This window comes from Narcine bancroftii, chromosome 9 (genome assembly GCF_036971445.1).
Source record: "Narcine bancroftii isolate sNarBan1 chromosome 9, sNarBan1.hap1, whole genome shotgun sequence".
NCBI classification, from domain to species: domain Eukaryota; kingdom Metazoa; phylum Chordata; class Chondrichthyes; order Torpediniformes; family Narcinidae; genus Narcine; species Narcine bancroftii.
Genome location: NC_091477.1, coordinates 87549802 through 87574725, shown reverse-complemented (window position 1 = coordinate 87574725; position 24924 = coordinate 87549802). Strand labels below are relative to the sequence as shown.

Sequence of the window (24924 nt, the reverse complement as noted above, 5' to 3'; positions counted from 1 at the left end):
ACAAGAATTCTGACTTGGAAATTCAAAACAACACATCCTATCAATCAGCTTCACTGCTTCATTTCTTCTCAGCAACATTATAAGACATAGGTGCTGAAGTGGGCTACTCGGCCCATCGAGTCCATTCTGATTATACATCTTTGATTGAAGGTGAACAAAAATCTGAAGATGCTGGAAATCTGAAATAAAACAGAAAATGCTGGAATTACTCTGTAGGAAGAGGAATAGATTTAATGTTTCACGTTAAAAACCTTTTATCACAACTGATGAAGTCAAAAACCTAAAATATTGACTTGCTTCCTCTCAATCTGGATGCCCCTCACCTGCTGAGTTTTCCCAGTATTTTGTTTTATGTTCATTATTTTCCGTGCCCTTGCTTGCCTCTGCCTGGTCCCTAATGTGATGCCACAAATTCTCTGTCCTGATCCTTCCATTAGTCTGCTCTGCTTTCCCCTTTCTTTGGTCTCTTGACTCTGATCTCTGCACTTGTGTTCAGTGATCAATATTCCTTTTGATATTCTTACAACCACTTTCTTAAATCCCTCTGCCAGGCTAGTTCTCCAATTGCCTTCTTTCACCTTAAAAATTACCATTTCAATCATATTTAGTCCCTTCTCTGAACTCTGGCCATCTTTGTGATGCCTTTTGGAATGACATTAAAGACAAACTGGAGAGGCTTGTCATAAATGTGGGACAGGTGACTGAAACAACATAACTGTCTGGATGTTGATGAAATCATTCTGTGTCTATCCATATAATAAAAACTAAGATAATGTAGTGGCTCTGGGTCACTGTGAGAGAAAGGAGGAGTCTGACTCAAGTGGCGTCCAGTTGGAAAAGCTGATTACTTGTTCACACACACGAGCGCTTTAAACATTCCTCCTAGGAACCCCCACACACTGTGGGGCGGAAACGACATCACCTTCCGACCCGCAGTTTGTCCCACATTCAGAGCCCTCCTCATGCACAACTTTCTGAGCTGGTTTGAACTGTGCTTAGGCAAGCTGCCACATGGCCCCCCTCCTCCCAGAACTGCTGATCGTAAGCGAATGTCTGGCACCTGCGCCCGCTCTGGTTGTTTGGGTAGGCGTCCTTCGCGGTGCGGACACTGCTACTGGTTGGTCGAAGTTTAGGTGTGCTGGTTTGAGGTGGTTGATGATGAATGTCTCTTCACGCTTGCTGATGTCCAGGACACAAGTTGTGCCATTGTGGCATAACACCTTGAACGGCCCCTCATAGGGACGTTGTAGGGACAATTTGTGCGCGCCTCTCCAGTCAAAGACATACTCACACCCCTTTAAGTCCTTAAGGCACAAAGGGTGCCATAGTGCCATGGTGGGACGTTGGAATGGGGCCAGTTTACCAAGCCATTCACACAGTTTATTGAGGACCTCTGATGGCACATCTTCTGCCCTCAAGCTCCGGGCATGAACTCTCCAGTCACTGAGTGGGGCACGTTATACCAGCTCTGCCGATGAAGACTTCAGGTCCTCTTTGGCGCTGTTCGTATGCCAAGCAGCACCGAAGGTAGTTTGTCTATCCAGTGTGCCCCATGGAGGCATGCCATCAGAGCAGCCTTTAATGCCAGTGGAAGCGTTCGACTGTAGGTGGTATGCTGTTATGTGGTGGAGCTCTGTTCCTAGGAGGTGCAACAGTGCAGTCCACAGTGCGGATGTGAATTGTGGACCTCTGTCCAAGGTGACGTGCCCCTGGAGTCCGAAACGCCCCACCTAGGTGGAAACGAGGGGCCTGATGCATGACTGTGGAGGTGTCTGTGAGGGGAATTGCTATCTCATGAACCAGTCCACCACGGTGAACAGATACCTCAATCCCCTTGACACTTGCAAGGGGCCAACAATGTCTACATGCACATGCTCAACCCTCCGTTGTGATGGCTGAAAGGGTTGAAACAGGGCCTTCATGTGTCGATGTACCTCGGTGGTTTGGCAGTCTGTGTACGTTCTGGCCCAGTACTCAACCTACTTTCAGAATCTGTGCCATGTGAACTGATCGGAGATAATGGCCGCCTCGTGTGCTAAACTGTGCAGGGGGTCAAAAATGCAGTGCCTCTAAAAACAGCCGGGACAATGGGTCAATGCTAATCTGTGGATACATCGCAAAGGAGTGTTGGATCCCCTGGTTCGATGGCGATGTCCTCCAGATCAAGGACTGAGACTGCAGTCCTGTATGCCAGGATCTCAGTGTCCTGTCGCTGACCTTCAGCTAGTGCTGCATAGTCCACCACCGGAGATGAGGAATACACCACTTGCACGGAGGCACATGATAGCCCGTCAGCAACCACATTGCTCATCCCAGAGATTTGTCTTGTCGTGGTGGTAAAATCCGAGACATAAGAGAGGTGACATTGTTGGCGGACCGACCACAGATCTTTGGTGAAGGCAAAGGTTAGGGACGTGGTCAATGAACATGGTGAACTTCCTTCCTTCGAGGAAATACCGAAAGTGCCGGATGGCCAGGTACAGGGCTAGCAGCTCCCTGTCGAAGATGCTGTATTTGACCTCCAGGGGTCATAGGTTCTGGCTGAAGAATGCCCAGGGCTTCCATTGGCCATCAATGAGTTGTTCCAGATTTCCGCCCTCCACCAAGATGGAGGCGTTCACTGTGAGGACAGTCGGTACATCCACTTTGGGTGGACCAGGAGTGTGACATTCACCAGGGCATCCTTGGTCTTCTGAAATGCAGCTTCCATCTCTTGCATCCACGTGATCTTCTTGGTCTTGCTGGACATGAGACCAAACAGGGGTTGCATGATGTGAGCTGCCAAAGGTGAAAAGTGGAGATAAATGTTCACCATCCCCACAAACTCTTGTAGACTCTTAACTGTGTCGGGACTAATGAACTGGCAGATTGCTTCCACCTTTGCTGGCAACGGGATGGCGCCATGGCAGTTCATGTGGTGCCCTAAGAAGATGATGGTGGACAATCCAAATTGGCACTTGCCGGGGTTTATCGCGAGGCCAAAATTGTGCAGGCAGTCCAGAGCAGTCGCAGGTTTTGTAGGTGTTCCTTGCGAGAGCGGCTGGCGGTGAGCATCTCGTCCAAGTAAACGAACAAGAACTCCATGTCTCGCCCCACCATGTTAATCAACCATTGGAATGTTTGTGCTGCATTTTTCAGATGAAACGGCATTCAGAGAAACTCAAACGGCGTAATCAGAGTGTCGTCTGGGTGCATCAGGATTTGGTGGTACCCGCATACTAGGTCTATCTTTAAGAAAATGCAAGCCCCATGCAGGTTGGCAGTGAAATCCTGTATATGGAGCACAGGGTAACGGTCCACAGTGGTGCCATTGTTCAACCTTCTGTAATCACTGCATGGTCTCCATCCTCCTGCTGACAGGTACCATGTGGACCGAAGAGGTCCATGGACTGTTGGATCGGCGCACAATCCCCATCTCCTCCATCTTCCAAACTCCTCTTTTGCTAGGTAGAGCTTTTCGGGTGGCAGTTTGTGGGCCTGGGCATGGAGTGGAGGTCCTTGAATGAGGATATGGTGCAACATGCAATGCTTGGGTGTTGCTGAAGAGAATTGTAGCATTATGATATCTGGAAACTCCGCAAGAACTCTTGTGAATTCATTCCCTGAATATGTTACTGAGTCCAGGTGCAGGCTTTACCCAAGGAGAATGTCTGAAAATTCCTGGTATCTACTAACCGTTGCCCCTTCAAGTTGACCAGCAGTGAGTGGGCTCTGAGGAAATCCGCCCCAAACAATGGTTGGGACACCACAGCCAGCATGAATGTCCATGTGAACTTGTTGGCTCCAAACTTCAGGTGTATGGTTCGAGTACCATACATGCAGATGGCACTGTTGTTGGTGTTTCTTTGTAGAAACACCAAGAATCTGTGCTGTCATGCCTGTTCAAAGGTGCATATGGCCTCACTGCTGGGGTGTGTGGAGCCTGGGCCTTTGGCCATGATACAGCACTAATCTCAACTGGGCATCTGCCCTGCTGCTTTGCAAGTCTCAAGACGTCTGCATGGGCAGCCACTCTGTGAAATCCTCATTGGCTAGTCTTTGGGGATCTGTTCTAGAAAAATTTGTTTGGAGAGCAGGCAGGGTATATGGCTATCTGCCAATGCTAACATGTTAATCATTAAAGCTGATGGTGCCCGGTCACCTAGGCCGTCCATGTGCAGGACCTGCATGGCTCGTTTGTGGCGGGAGAGACCGAACATCCAGAGGAGGAGGGCTTTAAGCATCTCGTACTTGTCATTAGTCTGTGGCTGGCACAGGAAATTGATCGCACGACCTGCCGTCTCCTGGTCGAAGGGCGCTCACCACATTATATTACTTGGTGGCATCTGTATCTATCTGCCTAATTTGGAACTATGCCTCAGCTTGTTCAAACCAGACTGCTGGCTGAGTCGTCCAAAAGGAAGACAGTTTGAGGGAGACTGCACTTTGCGAGGTCGCGTTGTCCATGCCGAGTCCAAAATCCATTGGGCCCATCAGGGTCACCAATGTAATCGCGTTGTGTCGCAGTGAGAGAAAGAAGGCATCTGACTCGAGTGGCATCCAGTTGAAAAACTGTTCACTTGTTCACACGCGTGTTTTAAACATTCCTCCCAGGAACCGCTGTGGGGTAGAAATGATGTCACCTTCTGGCCTTCAGTCCACTCTGCAGTCAGAGCCCTCCCTGTTGTTGATGTCAGCGGTTCACCCGCAACTTTCTGAACCGATTCGATCTGCGAGTATGCGAGCTGCCACAATACTAATTATTTTAACAACTGTTTTACTGATCGAAAGCTTGAACATGAATGATATAAATAGCTTCTCAGTTCACAGCATTTTTCATTTGTCAGAAAGTAGATTACACCTTTGTGCCCTTGCCTGTTTTCATGTAAACTTTACATCTCCACTTTCTGTGATTAACTTTGCTCCAACTTTTCCTTTGAAACATAAAATGGGTCTTTTACCTTGCTCGGCTGTGGCAAGATGTTGCTGTGGGAGAACGTGGAAGGTGTGCTGGTGCTGGAGGGGACTTTTTAATAGGTCTATGTTCTGGATAACCTGAATCCTGGTTATTTTAATTCACCAGGCTCACTTACAAATCACCAGAAGATGGTGAAAAGGTTGGTTGGTTGGTTCAGATGATCTCACCTTGAGGCTGCCAACTGACAATGGGAATGTGAGAGATGGGAATGTGAACTTTGGGGAGCTGGTGGACTTGTGAAGAGTAGACCTTCTGAGATTCTCATCTTCGCAGCCCTCCGAAGAAAAGTATTGCAGCTACCTTTTTTAGGCTTTGTAATTATCAAGGCGGCTTTGACAGAAAAGGGGCTGTATCAAAGCTTCTCTAAGATGATTATTAAATGGCCATTACTTCAGATCCTTGGTTAACTTGTATATGTTCTAAGATAGACAAGCAGCCCTTCCACTGACAAAAATCAGAAGTGTCTCCATTTCTGAAGAGTGGAAATGAAATAAATCATTTACTGAACTTGATTTGAAAAATACCTACCAAGAACCAGGCAAATTAAAATCTGATGATATTCATCTTCTCTAACAACCAGTAGATCCACAAGTCAGATGCAACAAACCTGGGTAATTTTAACACAACTTACTAGTGCTGAACTGTTGAAATCCAACTGAAAGGAGGGATTAAACCTATGACATTCTGCTTCTTCGAGCACTGTAGTCCCAACTAAATTATTGCAGCTATTTTAATTTCTGCATTTGTTTTATTGGTCAGACATTCTTTGAAGAAGATGATAGCAAAGAATATATTTATAAAGAGCCCAAGCTAACTGGACTCTCAGAAATTTCCCAGAGGTTGTTGAAACTATACTCGGATAAATATGGGCCAGAGAATGTGAAAATGATTCAAGATTCTAACAAGGTAAAAAAAGAACTTAACCCTGCCAACTTTTGGATGCATTTCACCTTTTAAGTAAATATATAAAAAGTGCATAATAATTTAAAAAAATACAGCTATATATAAAATGTACCTTATAAATTCACCCAGAAAATTTATGAAATTTTGATACACAAAAATGTTTTAATCAAAGTATCATTAATTCTAAAACTGTTTATAGTTCAATCAAAATAACAAGCAACAATTATTTGAATACTTCTGATATGCATCTTAGATGTACTTATGTTTTGACTCAGGTCAATCCCAAAGAGTTGGATCCAAAGTTTGCTTATATCCAGGTTACCTATGTCACACCGTATTTTGATGAAAAAGAACTTGCTGAAAGGAGAACAGATTTTGAGAGACATCACAATATCAAACGCTTTGTGTTCGAGACCCCTTTTACCCTGTCTGGAAAAAAGCACGGAGGAGTAGAAGAGCAGTGTAAGAGAAGGACAATCTTAACAAGTGAGTTCTGGTATTGAAACAAAGAAGCAAACTCTTAATATTTATCAGATTTGGGCTTTAAAATGCCCATCAATGTAAGCTAAATATTTAAAATATATATGATTAAAATTAATTACCAGTTGGTTGCCCTTGACAAGCTGCACAGAAATATTTGCATGCTCTGCTTCTGAAATTTAAATTAAAAATCATTTTAACTCCAACTCTTCCAGATATAAAAAAAAATCATCCCTCAAGAATAACTCTCCTTCTTCTTTCCCCACAAAATCTGCCTGGCCCGCTGAGTATTTACAGCAATTTCTATATTTTTATTAATAAATGATAGAATGTTCTATTTGGCCAATACAAATCATTTATTATAAGAATTATACTTCAATGTTTAGTGTCGGGGAATATTTCTGCAAGAGGCTCCAATTTCCCCGTTTTGACATCAGATCTATGGCATCCTGTTCTACCATTATTACAAGGTTTCTCTTGAGAATCTAATTGGACCTGAGATTTTTTTTTTAATTGATTAATTGAAATGACTATGTGATGTACAGTTTTTGCGGATGCTCTCACACCATTTGAAATTGTTAGTACATTAAGGAGAAGAAAAACTTATAAAGTGCATGCTGATTGAACAATATTTTAATATAAATTAAGGCAAAATCACAGAAGAGAGTAAAATGAATTACATTTCATTCACTTTCAAGGGGTAATATGTGTATCAGGTGGATGAATTTTGTGTTAGATTTTTCGATTGAGATTTTGCGTATTTGATCTCGTATGTGGAAGATTATTTGTCAACTGTCCAGAGAACCTCACTATAAAGCTTGCTTTCACTAATCATTGGATTATAATTGAAAATTATATTGAACAATCAACTTGTATTTACTTTTCTGATGCTTTACTTGAAGTACCATGGTTTTTAGGATTGGGATGTATTCACTAAATAATGGAGCAGGAACTGGGATTGGATATTCCCCTTTCAACTCTCATCACTTGAATAAACTGAGTCCCTACCGTTGCCACAATTATGATTGTTGAGTTGCCATTAGTGAAAGAGTTAAACCTGAACAAAGACACAAAATGTTGGAAAAACTCAACGGTTCTGGCAGCATCTATTGTTTTTTTTATTTTCATCAAACCTGAAAAGTTCCACTTACACCAACAAATGATCAGTGGCCACAATTCTATTAGCTTTAAGATAATTATGGAAAAGGCCCTCAAGTAAGAATCTTAAATTTTGGGCAAGGTCAATTTCAGCATGACTGGGCAGGAGTTAGCAATAGGTGATTGGACGTGAATGTCATTAAGACCACGATTGCCAATTGGAGGTGTTTTAGATCGTGATGAGGAAGGTCCAGGATGGCTGTATAATTTGAAGGATAAACAGCAGGAATGGCAAAGTAATGACACCCTGATTAATAAGAGATATAGAAGCACAGATCAGAATGAAAAAGGAGGAATGTGACAGGTACAGGTTGGAGGGATCCCTTGAGGAGTAACAAGGAATATAGGAACAGACTGAAGAGGGAAATAGGGAGAGTTAAGAAGTTTTGGCAGTTTAGGGAGAATCCAAAAATATTTTACAAGTATATTAAGAAAAAAAGGGTCATGAGGGAAAGTATGGGTCCTTGTATAGAGCCAGATGAAATGGGGAAGATCTTAAGTTAATATTTTGTGTATGTGTATACTGTGAAGCAAAAGTGGGAAATGAGGGAGGCAACTAAAGATAGTCTAAGGCATATCTGCATTGGAAGAGAAGAGGTGCCAGCAGCCTTTGAACATATCAAGGTGGATAAATCTCTGGGTCCAAACCAAGTGCATCGCAGAACATTGTGGAAGGAAATTGTGAGGGCCTTGACAGACATTTTTAACTCATTACCGAGGATAGGACAAGTTCTGGAGGATTAGCGAATGGCAAATGTGTTGCTATTGTCTATAAAAGGTTATAAGGTTAATCTAGGAAACTACAGATGTGTTTAGTCTAAAGTCAGTGCTAGGAAAACTGCTGGAGAGGATTCTTAGATCAATAGTTGGAGGGCCAGTGGAAAATTAAGGAAAGCCAGCATGGGTTTGAACATGGGGCATGATTTCCCATGTTATCCGCATTGATAAAGCATTTGATAACACACATAGTAGGTTGGTGTGGAAATGTTAGAGCATCTAGAATAGGAGGCCAAATAGTCAATTGGATTTTTAAAAATAACCTGGCGATAGGAGGGATCTTGAGTGCAGATCTTTAAAGATGGCAGCAGATCATGTGAAGAGAGGGTCTGGGACACTTGCCTTCATCCCTTGGGGCAATGATTTCAAGTATTGGAACATCATATTGAAGTTATAAAAGATGTTGTTGAGACCTTACTAGGAATATTGTGTGCAGTTTTGGCTGCCCAGCTAAATGAAGGATATTATAAATTTGAACAGGGTGCAGAAGAGGTTAATAAAGTTGTTGTCAGGATTAGGGAAGTTGTTATTGGGAGAGACCACAATAACTAGGTTTATTTGCCTCAGAGCTTAGCAGGCTGAGAGGGGATCTCATTGAGGTCTACAAAATTGTGAGGGGCATAGATAAAGTGGATAGTGACTGATTCCTAGAGCAGGAGAATCTGAGATAGAGGGGGAGGGGGATGGGATTGAGAATGGATATGAGGGGACAGCTTCAAACAGACTGTGGTGGGTATATGAAATGAGTTGTCAAACAAAGTGGTCGAGGCAGGTATCTTAGGTTCCTTGCAGCAACACTTGGGTAACTACATCGATAGTGTAGTAATAGAATGTTAGTGATATCCTGACCACTAGAGGGAGGTAGAGTCAGGTATGTGGCAACTTCAGTTGGATTCAAGATGGATGCCTCCACATGATCTTGAGACTATAGCTAATAAAATATAGCTATTTTAAAAGAACCCAAGTTTCTTTATTACAATAAAAGAAATATCACAGATCGGAGGGTTTTGGAGGGGTACAGGCCTAATGTGGGTAAGTGTGACTAAAGCAGGGGGGCATGTTGTTCGGCAGGGACAAGCTGGAAATTTGGACCTGCTACCCTGCTGTATGACCCTGTGAATGCTGTTGCTCTCCATCATTGATGAAAATAATTGGAAATCCAGTTTCACAAGTTTTCACTTCAAGGTTTTTTTTTGGTTTTTTTTTGGTGCAGCTAGTCAGACATTTCCATACGTTAAGAAGAGAATTCAAGTCGTGAACCAGCACAGTACTGAGCTGAATCCCATTGAGGTGGCGATTGATGAAATGTCGAGGAAAGTTTCGGAACTCAGTCACCTGTGCTGCATGAATGAGGTGGACATGATTCGCCTGCAGCTCAAATTACAAGGAAGTGTCAGTGCCAAGGTAATGTAATTTTAGTTAAAAGAAATGTACTTTCATTTTTCAACTGTTCTACCTGACATAGTGACAGGACATAAAGTTTGGACCACATTCACCATGCACCATGTGGGTGAAAAATTTGTGTCCCATTTTAATGCAAGGGAAATTACTAAAAATTATACATCACTAAATAAAGCACTAAAATGGAGCTGAGAGGGAATTTGTGCCAGTTTCATCTGAGGTGGCTGAGGAATAATTTTCATTTATATAGGGCTTGTGAGATCATTTGACATGAGACCAATCTGTCGATCTTCAGACCTTCCATGTAATTGTGTGCTCTGACTACGTTGTTATCTACAAAGGAAACTTGAAAGGAGGGATGTTATATACAGAGGAAACTTGGGACTATTTTATACTGCAGCATGCTCACCCCTCAAGTGTGATGCGGCTCTTACAATCAGTGTTCATGCTCCAGCATAAAATAGTCCCATGTTTACCAAGATTATTTATGTTATCTACAGAGGAATCAAGTCAAGTCAAATTTATTGTAATTTGATTGCACAAGTACAACCAAATGAAAAAGCAATCTCTTGTTCTCTGTGCAAAACACGCAGTCACAAACCAGACATAATGCGCTTACAGACAAATAAAATGTGATGTGCAGGACAAGTATTCAAATATACAAATAAATAAATAAACAAATATTGCTTCATGAATATGAGAGACTCGGATTGTTAGTGTGAGCAGTTATTTTGGTCATTAGCATTCTTACTGCCCAGAGAAGAAGCTGTTCCTCAGTCTGGTGGTGCTGGGTCTGATACTCCGATATCTCTTTCCTGATGGGAGCAGCTGGAAGATGCTCTCTGCAAGGTGAAAGGGGTCCTCAATGATTCTGCACACCCTCCTCAGACAACGATCCCGGTAGATCACATCGATGCAGGAAGAGAGAAATCCCAGTGATCCTCTCTGCCGCTCTTATGGTCCTGTGGATTGACCGGACATGAGCACCAAACTTGCCTGTTGTGTTGTCACACTAGAGCTCTTAAAATGGCAAACTTCAATGGGAACAGCTGTTCAAATAACTACAGTGGTTCAGAGTGATCTCATGTGAAGATGGCTAATTTGGGCATATGAATGGGTATTCCACTTCCCTGATGTGAGATTGGATGTAGTAGTGGCAGAGATGGACACCGATGGATGGAATCAGAGCAAAAGAAGGCCCACCATATAAAAGTACATCTTCTGGAATAGTGCCCCAAAGAACTGTGGAGGCAAAGGTCTTGCTTTCAAGGAACACTTGAGTAGACCCGATTCCTTCTGCAGTTGCTTGCTTTCCTGGGTGAGATCCAGGCAGCTTCCACATCTGCTTTCCAAGATCCAGCATTTCAATAGAGATGCAACATCTGCTTCTTGCAAGGAATCTGTCATGCTTAAGCCCACAAGCAGATGGAAGTATGAAATTAATGCTTTTCAAATGAGAAGTTGCATTTCATTGCAATTTAGTTTTGCAACACATGAAACAACATGTAATTTCCAATTAAATTTTAGATCAATATTGACCAGCATATTCTTTTACTTTTTAGAAAAGAATATAGACTTTTTCATCATATTGGAATAAGTAGTCCCCACTTCTTGACCAGGGGAGAATTATATCATGCATGAGGAAAAAAAATCAAATACTTGTAATTATACAATATTCCAGTAGGTGGTTTGGGCACCATGGATTTTATTGTCAAGGGCACATGTGTTGCCAGTCAGAAGTGATTCTTGTCACAGTTTATATGACAATGGTGCTTCCATTATAATATTAGGAAAGGATACTCGACAGTAAAAATATGGGCTCCAGTCACAATGATGGGAAGGGAGCTTTTCAACTGATGATATTCCAAAGATGTTCATTCTCTTTCACTTCATAATAATTAAACACATCATCCAAATGATGGGAAGCTGATCTTCAACAAGACCTGGACTAGGAGTTAACCAAGATTTCTATTTCAGTGTATTGGGAAGAATCAAACAATGATGCCATGAACTTTTAAAGTTGTAATATTAGGGCACATTTATTTTGCAGCATTTTCCATCTTAGTTTTTACATCTTCTCTTATATTATTTATAGGGCTTATAGTTTGTTTGTGTTATTAGCTCAGTTTTAATTTTAAATAAATTGAATATAAAACTAAAAAATGATCTCCTGATCTGCGAGCTATAATTAATTTGAACCTCCAGACCAAGCTTACAAAATAGGTGTAAAGGATAGTTACCCACAAAGAGAACACTGAATGTACTGCAGTCTATCAGAACTGCATCAACTACAGTATTAGTGTAGGTTTTTTGTGCACGCCTCTGGAATAGAGCTAAAACTTGAGACCCTTTGAATAAGTGCAGGAGAACTAAATTTTCCACTGATACAATTTAACCTACTATTCAAAATTGCTCATCTTTCTGATACATGTGGAATCTTGCCACTGCAGCTGTGAGACCGTGGGCAAATATGTTTTCAGCATAATTTGGTGGAAAATAATTGAGCGTAGCCTCAAAATACCGAGTTCATGAAATAATATTCTTTGGCAGAGGGTCGGAGGTTCACAATAGAAACATTCTGGCCAAATGTAAATTACTTTAGAGAGGTGAAATGAAATAAGTGGAAAGATTTTGTAGATTAATTTTTAGTTCAATAAATTGCAACAGCCATGATTGAATCAATTATTTAAATGAATGTAGCTCAAGTAAATAGAATCTGGCTTCCAAAATGCCAAGATACGACTTGATATACTGTAATTTGTTAGAGTGGTACCATTCAACTTCATCTCCTCGATTGCATTTTTTTTGTATACAATAAGACCTGAAGAGATGGGAGCAGAGTTGACCCACCGACTTCCAGTTCAACATCTACTTTTTTTAATGAATTGGGTAATTTAAAAAGATGACGTTAACTTTTCTGTTCCAACTTAACTTTTTTAACATTCGATGCAATGGACTTGAGTGGCTTATTACCAGATGGCAATAGATAGGTTCGACGATACCTTTATATTTTAGCTTGGGAAAAAAAAACCTTTTCATCTGCAAGCAAATTCTTTCCTTGAACAAGAATGGAAAATTTAAGTGGACAAGATTCATAGCAAGAACTTTCAAGTGAAATTGTCATGTGAAAAGTGAAATAAAACTTAGACATATGAACTTAGATATATATCAAAAATGTAATAATTATCATGTTAAACATAATAGAAATTACTTTTCAATGGAAATGAGTCTAGTTGGATGAAGGGACACCTCTATATAGGCAAGTATTAGAATTCGTTCATCTTAAAGTTAAAATTTTAATTGCTTTCTCCTGGGAGGAGAAAATAAGTGAGATTTCGTTACGGCAATTAATTGTTTTTGCGAGGACTAAATTTCAAGGTTCAAGCAGTCTTTTTTGTTTTCTTGTCTAAAGAAATACAATTTACTCATAACACCACACCAATTCCTTTCAAATTTTAGTAAAGTTATAGATTTGCTGCAATGCTTATTAAGCCATGAATTTGTTTGCACAGGTAAATGCAGGGCCTATGGCTTATGCTAGGGCTTTCCTCGAGGAAACAAATGCAAAAAAATATCCAGACAACCAAGTAAAGCTCCTCAAAGACATTTTCAGGTAAGCTTTTTAGCAAGTTTAATACTTGACAGTTACAGAACACACTAATTGTCTCGATTACTGAAGCTCTCTCCTGATTAGAACTGGCATGATCAGATTCTTCATAGTTCTGGAAAGTGCTGGATCTCTCAGCAAGTCCAGCAGTATCTGAAGAAAGAGAAGTGATACATATATTATCTCATTTGGACTCACCCTAAAAGAGATGTATCCTTTGCCCTTCTCTTTCCTCCCCACCTTCTCTTGCAGTTAAAACCACCTAATTTTTCTTTCTTACAGATTTCTGATGAAGGGTCCTGAATTGAAATGTTAATTATTTCCACAAATACTGCCTGACTAGCTGGGTGTTTTCAGTGTTTTCTGAATTTACCACACCTGCTGGGTTTTTTATTTACCCCTCGTAATGTTGACTTGAAAAGGATACAGCTTAGCAGCTCTATCATGGGTTAAGCAGTAACTAATTAAATATTTTTAAAAGTTACCAAGAACTAATAGTTAGTCTGGAAGTGGAAGGGAAACAACCAGGATGAATTGTGTCATATGGAAAGGCAAACAAAGCCATCAAGAAATAGAGATGCTGGAAATCCCAAAAATATATAGCATAAGAGAGTAAAGGAATTAACATTTCAGGTCCATAAATTTTGGCTGACCTGATAAGTCTTTATTTTTAGGTTTTTTTTCTGAATTTTTCAAGTCTAATACTTACCACTATATTTTAAAATTTACACATTAGAAACGTGCCAATTTTATTACAAATTGGTAAGTAGATTCAAAATTGAATATCTGAGCATCAACAAGGCAGTATGGAACATATATATATTTGGAATGTTGCACCAACTAAGGATGAATTGAAACAAGTCAGTTTTGGGGGCAGGAGTCTCTATCAATGGCTCTCAGGAGAGCAGAGCTGGGAAGTGAATCAGCAGTGGCTCCAACATAATATGGAAGCACTTCTGCTTACCTTGGCAATACCCTGGTAGTCTGCTGCAGAGAGGGGGCCTCAATTCTTCATTATGGGCCCTGTATGACTAAAAATTGGATGTGGTGCATTATAGGGCCAGCGGCTGTGGTGGTCAGATAATAGGTGCCCCTGCTCTAGATTTGGGTGCTTTGTTCCATGTTTCCATTCAATGTGTACAGAGTTGCATTTGCAATGCTGCAGATATCAACAAAAGAAATGGTACCTACATTTTTCCTTGTCCGATATTTCTTCTCCTGGCTTTGTATCCGACCAAACTTTCCACTTTGTTCATGTTGTATCTTTCTTTGGCTTGGCTTCGCGGACGAAGATTTGTGGAGGGGTAAATGTCCACGTCAGCTGCAGGCAATATCACATCCCTGACAAGTGGCTAATTACTTTCTCTCAGTAAAGCAGCAAATATCTTACTGCTCATGAAGTTTCACAGGATTTCTCCAACTTTCTTGCGGAAATGTAATCCAATTCCCTTGTAGTTACCCTGACACAAAATAATTTAGTTATTTGTTTGCATGCATCAGATCATTGCAGATTTACTGAAAGTCATTGAGAAAAATAAATTAGTAAGTAGCTCAGTATTTTTCTAATCTCATCTCACAGAAAATTTGCAGCTACGTGTGGACATGCTCTTGAGGTTAATGAACGGCTTATTAAGGAAGATCAATTAGAATACCAGGAAGAAATGAAATCTCACTACAGAGATCTGCTCAATGAGTTGTCCACAGTCATGAATGAGCAGGTCAGTGTGATTATTATTCATGCTATCTTGTCAGTTGCACTGTCCACCCTGTTACAAATTTATCTGGAGTTAATATGGAGGATGTTTGCTATTCTTTTAATAATGTGAAAATAATGCTTGGTTCATGTTACTCTTAGAGGCAAGAGCCAGGTCTGGCTGTAGGAAATCACCAGCTCCTTTTGATTTTTTTTCCATCCATCAACCTTAACTCAGTAGGAATCCAACCTAAATTATACAAATGTCATTGGTTCAAATATACAGATTAACCCAGTGTTTTCTCCTATTTGTTTTTTTGATTACTTATTCAATTTTATTAAGTAAAAGTATTAGGTTCTGCACTTACCAATTTCTTCCATCAATTAGATAGAGCTCTTAAAGCTGGCAGAGTCAAGTGATACGGGGAGAAGGCAGGAAGGGAGTACTGATTATAGATGATCAGCAATGATCATGGTGCTCACTCGAAGGGCCGAATGATCTACTCCTGCATCTTTTGTCTATTATCTATTAGAATAGTTAATTTTAATGTGAATCATATGTTTCTACTTTTCAGTTCAAATGAGTATTTGAAGCTCTTCACCTGTTTAAATGTTATTGCTTTGCTTGGTTTATTTAGCAGTAATGCTTGCATGGCATCAGATGCAGACTATTAAACTGTAGATAAGTAGGTTTTACCTCTTTAGTCATGACTCTGCACTGATCTTAAATCTAAGAATATTCATTTGTATGACCAGCACATGCTTAACAATAATTTCAAAATTAAAAGTAAAATTAATTATTTATAAAGATAAACATGGATTACCTTTTGCCAAGTTAAAATATGTGAAGTTTTAGAAGAGAGCAAAAATATGCCAAATTTTCACATTTCATTTGCTTCACCTCTGGAAGGATTCACTGTACTCTTACACTGTGTCTCTGCAAAGGAAGAGAAGAAAAAAGTCATGTGTAGTGAGCACAATTTGTCCTGTTTCTTTTGTTTATATTCTGAACCCATGAAATGAAATGTCCATTTACTATTTGTTGGAAAATTATTTGGGGGAAAGTAGCTTGGAAAATGTTTATGGGACTGAAATCTAGGATTGTAGCTATATGAAAGCGCTGAGATGAGGCAAAGGTCGTCGGTTGAAGTACCTGCATTACCTCCTATTTATTTGACAATGAGTAATACAAACTCTGCAAGGAGAAGGATTATGTTTTAAGAGAATGATTTAAACCAATAATTGTAATATGATAATGGAGCACTTATTTGATGTATTTTTGTTTCCTCTGGCAGCTGAATTCTGCTTTCCCTTTCTCAAGTTTCTACTCTTCTCAATCTATTATCTACTTCACTGCTTCCAGTACTGGTATGTCTACACCTCTTTCTTGGTGGATTCCCACTCTTTTTGATTCATGGATTTTGCACTTCATCTTTTTTCTCATATTTATTTGTTATTTTATTTGAAAGACGTCATTTGCATCACAGAATACAGTGGATGCGTTTATATTATTTGCTTTCTAATAGCAATTATTTTAATTTAAAGTATCGTAATTTATAATTTCTGGCAATTAGTTAAGTGATATTCCTTGGGGTGTTTTGGAACAAAAGATCCTGATAAAGATACTGTTGCACTGATGGACGAGAAACCATAAAACATAACATTTAACTCGTAGAACTGTAGACAGTTGTAGACATCAATGGAAAAAACACCATGGCATGAAATGATGCAGTAAGATATTTTTGCCTTTCTATTTTTATGTTTCTACACTCTTTATATCCAAATGTAAAGCATGAATAGTTAGATGGTAAACTTAACTTGGCCTTGCATGTCAGTGAACCAGTTATGTTGTTGCTGCATTTTTGTATTCATTTTCTGTGAATATTCTTATTTGAAGGCATTATAATTCAGGATAAAATTATGCAGTTAATTTTTGGTTCTAAATTTTTGATCAAATATAATGTTGAAAAGAAAGCGGGGGGACGTCACGTAATGTCATAGGTTTAGGATGTAGGAGCCTGACCCTCCTGGTGAATTAGTAGAAACGTTCTGAATAAGAATGTTTTAAATTATTAAAACTTTTAAAGCTACATGTAAACACTGCTACAATACTCTCTAGTAATACTCTCTTTTGCTATTTCCAACTGAGGGCATATCTAAAAGGAAAATTGGGTCCAGAGATGCAGTTACCTATATGTCTTCTCTCTTTGGCTTGGCTTCGCGGACGAAGATTTATGGAGGGGGTAAAAGTCCACGTCAGCTGCAGGCTCGTTTGTGGCTGACAAGTCCGATGCGGGACAGGCAGACACGGTTGCAGCGGCTGCAGGGGAAAATTGGTGGGTTGGGGTTGGGTGTTGGGTTTTTCCTCCTTTGCCTTTTGTCAGTGAGGTGGGCTCTGCGGTCTTCTTCAAAGGAGGTTGCTGCCCGCCAAACTGTGAGGCGCCAAGATGCACGGTTTGAGGCGATATCAGCCCACTGGCGGTGGTCAATGTGGCAGGCACCAAGAGATTTCTTTAGGCAGTCCTTGTACCTTTTCTTTGGTGCACCTCTGTCACGGTGGCCAGTGGAGTGTATACCTATATGTAGTGAACTGGAAACCATCATTAGGAGAGGAAATATTAAGAAATTTACTTCTGCAATGTACTATTTATTGGAAATAGAAATTATTAAACAAGGAGTACATAAATCTAGACAGAAATGGGAGTTAGATTCGAATATTTGATGAACAAGGATGGTCAGATATTTGTAAAGATTGTATGACAAATACTATTAATGTAAGATATAGATGAGTTCAGTATAATTTTTTACATCAGTTATATTTAATACCACAAAAATTGAAAAGAATGAAATCAGATTTGTCTGACCAATGTTTCAGTTGTGGTGAGGAGATAGGCACTTTCCTGCACTGAACTTGGTCATGCTCCAAGGTAAGACCTTTTTTGGGTGAATTTAAGGAATTTTTTAGAACAAGTTACAGGTATTGTATTTCCACTAAATCCAGATATATTCTTATTGGGGAATATAGAAGGATCAAGACTTAAGTTGAAATTATCAATATATCAAAGGAAATTTGTTATAACAGCATTACCAGTAGCAAGGAAATTTATTGCAGTTACTTGGAAATCGAATTCACATTTAGGTATAAGAAGATGGAATGCTGAAAATTCAAAGCTGTATCCCTTTAGAGAAAATTACATATAATTTGAGAAATAAATACTCTGAATTTTTGTGAATTTGGAGCCTGTATATGCAAATACTCTTTCAGCCTCTTAAGACCTGTGTTAACCATTTTCTTCCTTAAAATGGCCATACAAACTCTGTTGAATTCCAGTGTGTTGAGGGCCAATACTCTGGGAAATCCATGATATTATTCTTATTTCCTATTTTATATTCCTATATACATCTTTATATATATAGATATATATATATATATATTTAATCTTTTGAGGAGGAGGGGTTATAACCATCATGTAATGAATTAAATTGTCTTCAGATTAAACCAGTGGTTCTCAACCTTTTTCTTTCCGCTGACACACCACTTTAATTAATCCCTATGCTATCAGTGCTCTGTGATTAGTAAGAGATTGCTTAAGGTGGTATGTGATTGGGAAGGGAAGGTTGAGAATCACTGCTCTAGACCCAATTGTTACTGAAATATTTTGCTTGAGAAAAATTGTCATTGGTCCAGTTCCTTTGGAGTTATTAAACCTTGCACTAACGAGTCAATTAGGTATGATTAAAACAGTGGTTTTCAAACATTTTCTTTCCACCCACATCCCACCTTAAGCAACCCCTTACTAATGACAGAGCACCTCTGGCATAGGGAATACTTAAAGTGGTTTGTGAGTGGAGAGAAAAAGGTTGAGAACCACTGGCTTAAACTTTTATTGTATTGTATAATGGTTTATTAGTTGCATGTATGAAAACATTTTTAAATAAAATATTCAAAAGAAAGAAAGCACCAAAATGCTATTCATTAACTTTATTTCATCATGGTAGATGTTCCCACTTATGAGCTTTTAACTTGTCTATTCTGTCAAAAATCTGGAGCAGTTAGTCATCAGATAACAACAGAAAATGGACTTCTTGTGAACTCATCGAAAGCCCGCATGTCTGACTCCCTTACAATAAAGCAAACGTTGCCCCTGGAGATTTGAAATGGCACCAAATGCCCAAGCCCACTCAAGAAGTGACCTTTGCATTTCACATAATTAGAGATGCACCATGGATTATTTAAATTCATTTCATAAAGGACTTAAAAAATGGTGAAGAAATATTTTTTACAGGCAACCAACACATGTTGTGAGGTGAGCCGTAGAAGCATGTAATTGCAAGTTTTCTGCATGGTACATTTGAAGCTTCAATTGCTGAATTGTTATTCATTTATAACAATTTTGATGAATTTTCTTCCTCTCACTCTGCACCTCTTATTTAATGCCCTAATGTAGCTTGAAAATATGATTAAATTAAGGATTGCTTTGGAGATTTTCAAAACTAGTTTTGAGAGTCAACATTTCATGGAATTCCCTCTGCTGATATTTTCTGAAAAGGTAATTACATAGTTTCATAGATTCACCGGGATGTAGGTATCCTGGACCTGGATAGAGCTGACATAAAAGTAAAATGTGGATTTATAACATTTACCCTTTTTGCATCTCTTAAATTTATTACATTATAGCCATGGAGAACTGGTTAAAATTTGTGAATTTGTTTCATGGACAGTAACTGTACCATGATAACCCGCGATTATAATTTGCCTGGGATGGAATTTTTTCATTGGTCACTGACATTAAACCGTAGCAGCTAAACGCGATCAGCTGGAGGGTCTCAACAGGTCGAGTGACATTAGTAGAAGGAAAAGAATGGTAGATGTTGTCTGTACCAACTGCCTGGCGGACAGTAGAATCAAATATCTAAAGCTGATACCAATGTCAACCAATGTTCTGCGAATTAAAACAAATTTCCATCTTGAAGAACATTCAATTCCCTGTCAATTTTCCTTGTCTTGCATGATTCTGCAATTTTATTCTTTCATTTTGTGAGACTTTCCTCACAATCCCTCCCCGCTATTTCTGAACTCAACCTTTCCTCCACACAGCCACACCAGAGAGTAAAATCAAGCTTCTCTTAAGTCCATGACATAAGAATACATGAAATAGGAGCAGGAATGGGTCATCTGACCTGTCGAGCCACAATTTCAGTAAAATTCAGTAAAAAGTGCCACATCCCTTCCTATTCTCCATTACCCTTATTTCCCCTACAGTGCAAAAAAATTATCTATTTGTGTCTTAAATAAATTCAATCAGGCAAACACTGTTACTTTGTTGGACAGAGAATTGCATAGGTACACTGGTCTTCTGGAGAAGCAGTTCCTCCTCATCACTGTCTTAAGTCTACTCTTTTGAACCTTCAGGCTATGCCCCTTGTTCTAGTGTCACCTGCCAGTGGAAACAATCCTTCTGCTTCAATCTTCTCTTTTTCTTTCATCCTTTTATATGTCTCAGTTAGCTATACCTTGATCCTTGAAACTTAATTGGGCATAGTCCGAGGCGACTTTTCCAGAATTAACCTCCTCTGCACCACATCCAAGACCAGTCTATCCTTACTCAAGTAAGGCGACCAGAACTGCACACTAACCATTTGCTATTCATATGCAATCACTCCCAGGTATTTCTGCACAAAGGGATGCTGCTAATTTGCACCATTTAAATAGTAGACCAATTTATTATTTTTACTTCCAAAGATAACCTCACATTTACCATTCGCAGACTGGGAGATTGCTTTGCTCAACACCTCCTCTCCGTCCACAACCACAGTGACCTCCCAGTGGCCAATTCTGGGTCACACTCCCACCTTATGTACTGTCCCGCCCCGACCAGTTGCAGATTGGAGGAACAACACCTTATTTTCCATCTCCAGTCAGATGGCATGAACCACTGCTTTCTATTAAACCTGCTTGCCTTTTCTTCCCCCTCCCCCTTTTCCTGCCTTTCAACCATGGTGTCCACAGAATTCTGTGTTTTACCTCTCACATTTACCAATGTTATCCTCTGTCTGTCAGACCCTTGCCCACTCACAACCAATCTACATCTCTTTGCAAGCTTTCTGTCATCTGTGTCCTCCATACAATGTACTATTCCACTCAGTTTAGTGTCATCAGCAAACGTAGATATGCTACTCTTGGTCCCCTCCTCCAAATCATTAATATATACTGTGAACAGTTGAAGGTCACTGTAGCATTCCTAAGAACACTGCCAAATTTATCCCAAATCTCTCCCTTCTATTGTTAACCAACCCTTTTTCCCTGATCATATATAATGCCAACCCCATACATCCTTATGCACAAGTATTTTTGGCAGCATCTTATCAAATGCCTTCTGGAAATCCAAGTATACAACATCCACCTGTTCCCCTCTGTCCACTGTATTCATATTATCCTCAAAGAACTCCAGTAAATTAGTTTAAATATGATCTGCTCTTCTTAAATCCATATTGGATCTGGCTGATGCCAATGTCTCGTTATTTTTACTTCCTTCATGATAGCTGCAAGCATTTTCCCAACGACAGATATTGGGCTACCTGGCCTGTCTTTTGCCTATCTGTTTTGTTGTAAATAAGTCTTGGGAAGAAAGACATGGTAAAACTGGTAACGGTTATTTAAACAAATGAAAATGTAGACATATGCCACTTGCTCGAGTTCACAATTTTGTGTGTGCTCGGAAGGCAGAGTGTTCTTGCACCACTTCCACTTTCTTCGCCGAGTATTTTTACAGTCATTGCTGAAATTTAAACACCTCCATAAAATAGGAGCAAACGTGTATCTCCTTTGAGGTTCTGATTTTTGCCACATGAGAAAGAAAATATCAGGAGGAAGAAATAAACATGAATGAATTACCACCTGAGGTACTTCAATACATCCTGTGCCAGACTATTTTGTCATGTGAGTCAGTCCTCCCTCCATGTGGCATTGTTGAGACATCTTCCCGACCCAACCTCCTAGAAATTATCTAAGCCAAGTCATTTGCAGGAAGTTCATCAACATACAGCAGACCACAAACCATTGCTAGTATTCCTTATACTTGCGACAGAAATGGTCAGTTCTGAGACATGCTGGAAATGTTGGTGAACTGAAATTGTTAATTTCACTGTTAAGCTCTTTAACAAAAAAAGTTTCTCCCTGAAATGACATTGGGTTTTGTGGGAGCTCTGTAGGATGCCCAATGACAGAGAGAACAGAGTGAGAGTGCAATGGAGAATCTAAGAGAGAAGCCATAGGAAACTCAGGCCTATTCTGGTGGACTGATGAGGGGTGTTCTGCAAAGTGGGATTTTGCTGTATCAGGCTAATTTACATAAATGATTTGAGTTAATTGGAGACCAGCATGCTTTTTTCTCCTCTGTGCCAAATGTCAGTAAATATAATGGTATTATCACTGAGCTAAAAAGATGCTTCCATTCCAATTTTTGTCAAACAGGTGGTATACGGGGAGGATGTGACAAAGCAGCAAGGATTGGATCGGCAGCATGTGCCCCGAGTAATCAATAGAACTACGACCTCCAACCATTTGCCAGGAGTAGTAGTCATGTCAAACTCAGAGTAACACCGGTTTCTCTTCAATAAATTACAATTGTTATCACTGGAAATGTTAGAAGTTACAAATTACATGAAAAAAATTGTTCTTTTTTTCCCTGAAGTTATTATAGCATTACAAACTCAGCTTGTAATTTGTCTTTACATCACACTTGCAATATCTGCACTATTTACATTTTTTATTGTCCTTTGACTTATTATTACCATTGGATATGTATAATAGATACAATATGAATGTACAGTGATTTCAGTGAACTATAGAGTATCTAACATTTTGTTTCCTCGTACTGTTTTAAATGGAAATATTGGTAATTTGTAACCACTATTTGTTATTTTAACTGTAAATATTGACATTCATGTGTAAAATAGGTCTTTTACAATGAAATTAAATGGACATACTGATGAAATGAACTTAACAGTAAAATAACAGTGTTTTTAAATAAAATGTGAAATTTGGAGTAAATGCATTGGAAATATATTTTACAAATGCTTATTGTTGAAAATACTTGAATATATGTGATTTATTGTTCAGCTATTTCTAATGGTAAGTAATCTTGACAGTAGTAGGACATCATAATCACCAAGCGAGCATTTATTGGACATAAGAATGAGGAGGATTTACCAGCTGAAATTTAAATACAGAATTCCACAGGGGTGGAAAACCACTTTGCCCAAACACTTAGGTTTTAAATGCAAGCTGAATTGTGACCCCACACTTTTGTTTCCCAAAGTTTCATAGTGTTTGGACATCATGGCCTAGAAATTAATTCACACAGCTCCTGATAAACTGGTTACTGTGCAGTTAAAAATGAGCTGTGTCAAGACGAGAGCAATTGTACACATCTTTCAGAGTTTATATGCAGCTGGCATTTTTGGAGGTTTTTCATTTGATCTCACAACTTTATTCACCTCAAAAATTAACTCCCAACAGATGTGAATAGAAGTGCATCGTGCAAAATTTGTCCACAGTCACATTTTCGGCAAAGACCCTTTTATTGGACTTGTAGTTTTATTCATCATAATGTAGTTTTATTCAGCATTAACTTTTCATTCCTTCTTCACACTAAGACCTGTGGCCAGTGGTCCCAAGCATGACTTTGGGTATAGGACTGCAATGCTTTGATTGTGCAAGTCAAGATCACTCCCCTGACCTGAGAATCATTCTAGCCTCAGGATAATTTGACACTATTATTGCTCATTTCTGTCACACCTCACAACTTGTTGATCATTGCAGCATTAGGGGTATCACCCATGCTCCGTTTGCAAGGAGAGAAGACTTCATCTGTTTTTCCTTCAGGCCACATGAGAAGCAGAGTTGATAAGGCAGTTATTGGCATTTAAGCTGCCTATAAATGCTGGTATTCATTAAACTGTGCTTGGGACTTCCCGTGTAGCCTCCTGTCAGAAGAACTCTGCAAAGTATTTGTGGACTCCTTACAATAGCAACATCCTCTGGACATTTTACTTCTTCAGCAGGTGCAGTTCTCTTTTATCCCTGCAGGAATTTTCCCACCACTTTCCTCCTCCCCTCATTGCTGCTTTTGTTCATTAAATAGAAACTCACCTTATAGCTGAAAGAGTATGGTTTGTACTGTTGAACATTCCCAGAGGAGCTGGCTTCAGAAATGCACTTGTGAGATTAATGCAAGCAACTACCTCCACTAGGTTGAGAGGAAATGCGCGCCCCAATGCTGCACTGTGACATTAAGGTTCTGGTTTCAGTGCTAACACTGCAATAAAAGATCCAGATCTCCATGCTACTCTCTTGAATGTCACAAAAATAAATGCATTGTTATTTGATAGGAATTAAAAGGATGAATGATGATTTCTGGGCTCATGCATTTCCAATTTTTTTTTTGAGGGCAGCACGATTAGCATAATGGTTAGGTCAATGTCTTTACAGTGCCAGCGATTCGGAATTCTATGCTGTCTGTAAGGTGTTTGTACGTTCTCCCCATGTCCGTCTGGGTTTTCCCTGGGGGCTCTGGTTTCCTCCCATCCTTCAAAACATACCAGTGGTTGTAGGTTAATTGGGTGTAAATTGGGCGGCACAGACTCATGGGCCGAAATGTACAGTATATGTAAATTTAAATAAATTTGAAATTTAATATCCCAGACAATCTCAAAGTTCTAATTTTGTTTTTGTGTGCTGAATAACTTACAAAGCCATTTTTATTCATGGACCTACCTACCTAATAGTCTAAGTATGTCAGATAGATCATGAGATTCTCAAAGAAGAAGCTATTTCAGATAGTTTCATTCTAAATCAGTTTTTTCACAGTAAGCTTTGAAAGTGACCTTCATGTACGAATAGCATTCTCAATCAGGACACAGAATCATTCACTACAGATACAAACC

General features: G+C 39.5%; 1 protein-coding gene across 1 annotated transcript in view; it reads left to right on the top strand.

The window, feature by feature from the left end:
- dock10 (dedicator of cytokinesis 10) overlaps positions 1-24666 on the top strand; it is a 175742-nt gene extending 151076 nt beyond the window's left edge. Inside the window, exons 50-55 of the mRNA XM_069896750.1 lie at positions 5717-5863; positions 6136-6346; positions 9489-9679; positions 13189-13289; positions 14863-15001; positions 22451-24666. Of these exons, the coding sequence (XP_069752851.1) occupies positions 5717-5863; positions 6136-6346; positions 9489-9679; positions 13189-13289; positions 14863-15001; positions 22451-22576 (915 nt within the window). The 3' untranslated portion in view covers positions 22577-24666. The remainder of the gene's footprint in view (positions 1-5716; positions 5864-6135; positions 6347-9488; positions 9680-13188; positions 13290-14862; positions 15002-22450) is intronic.
- Positions 24667-24924: the final 258 nt, after the last annotated feature.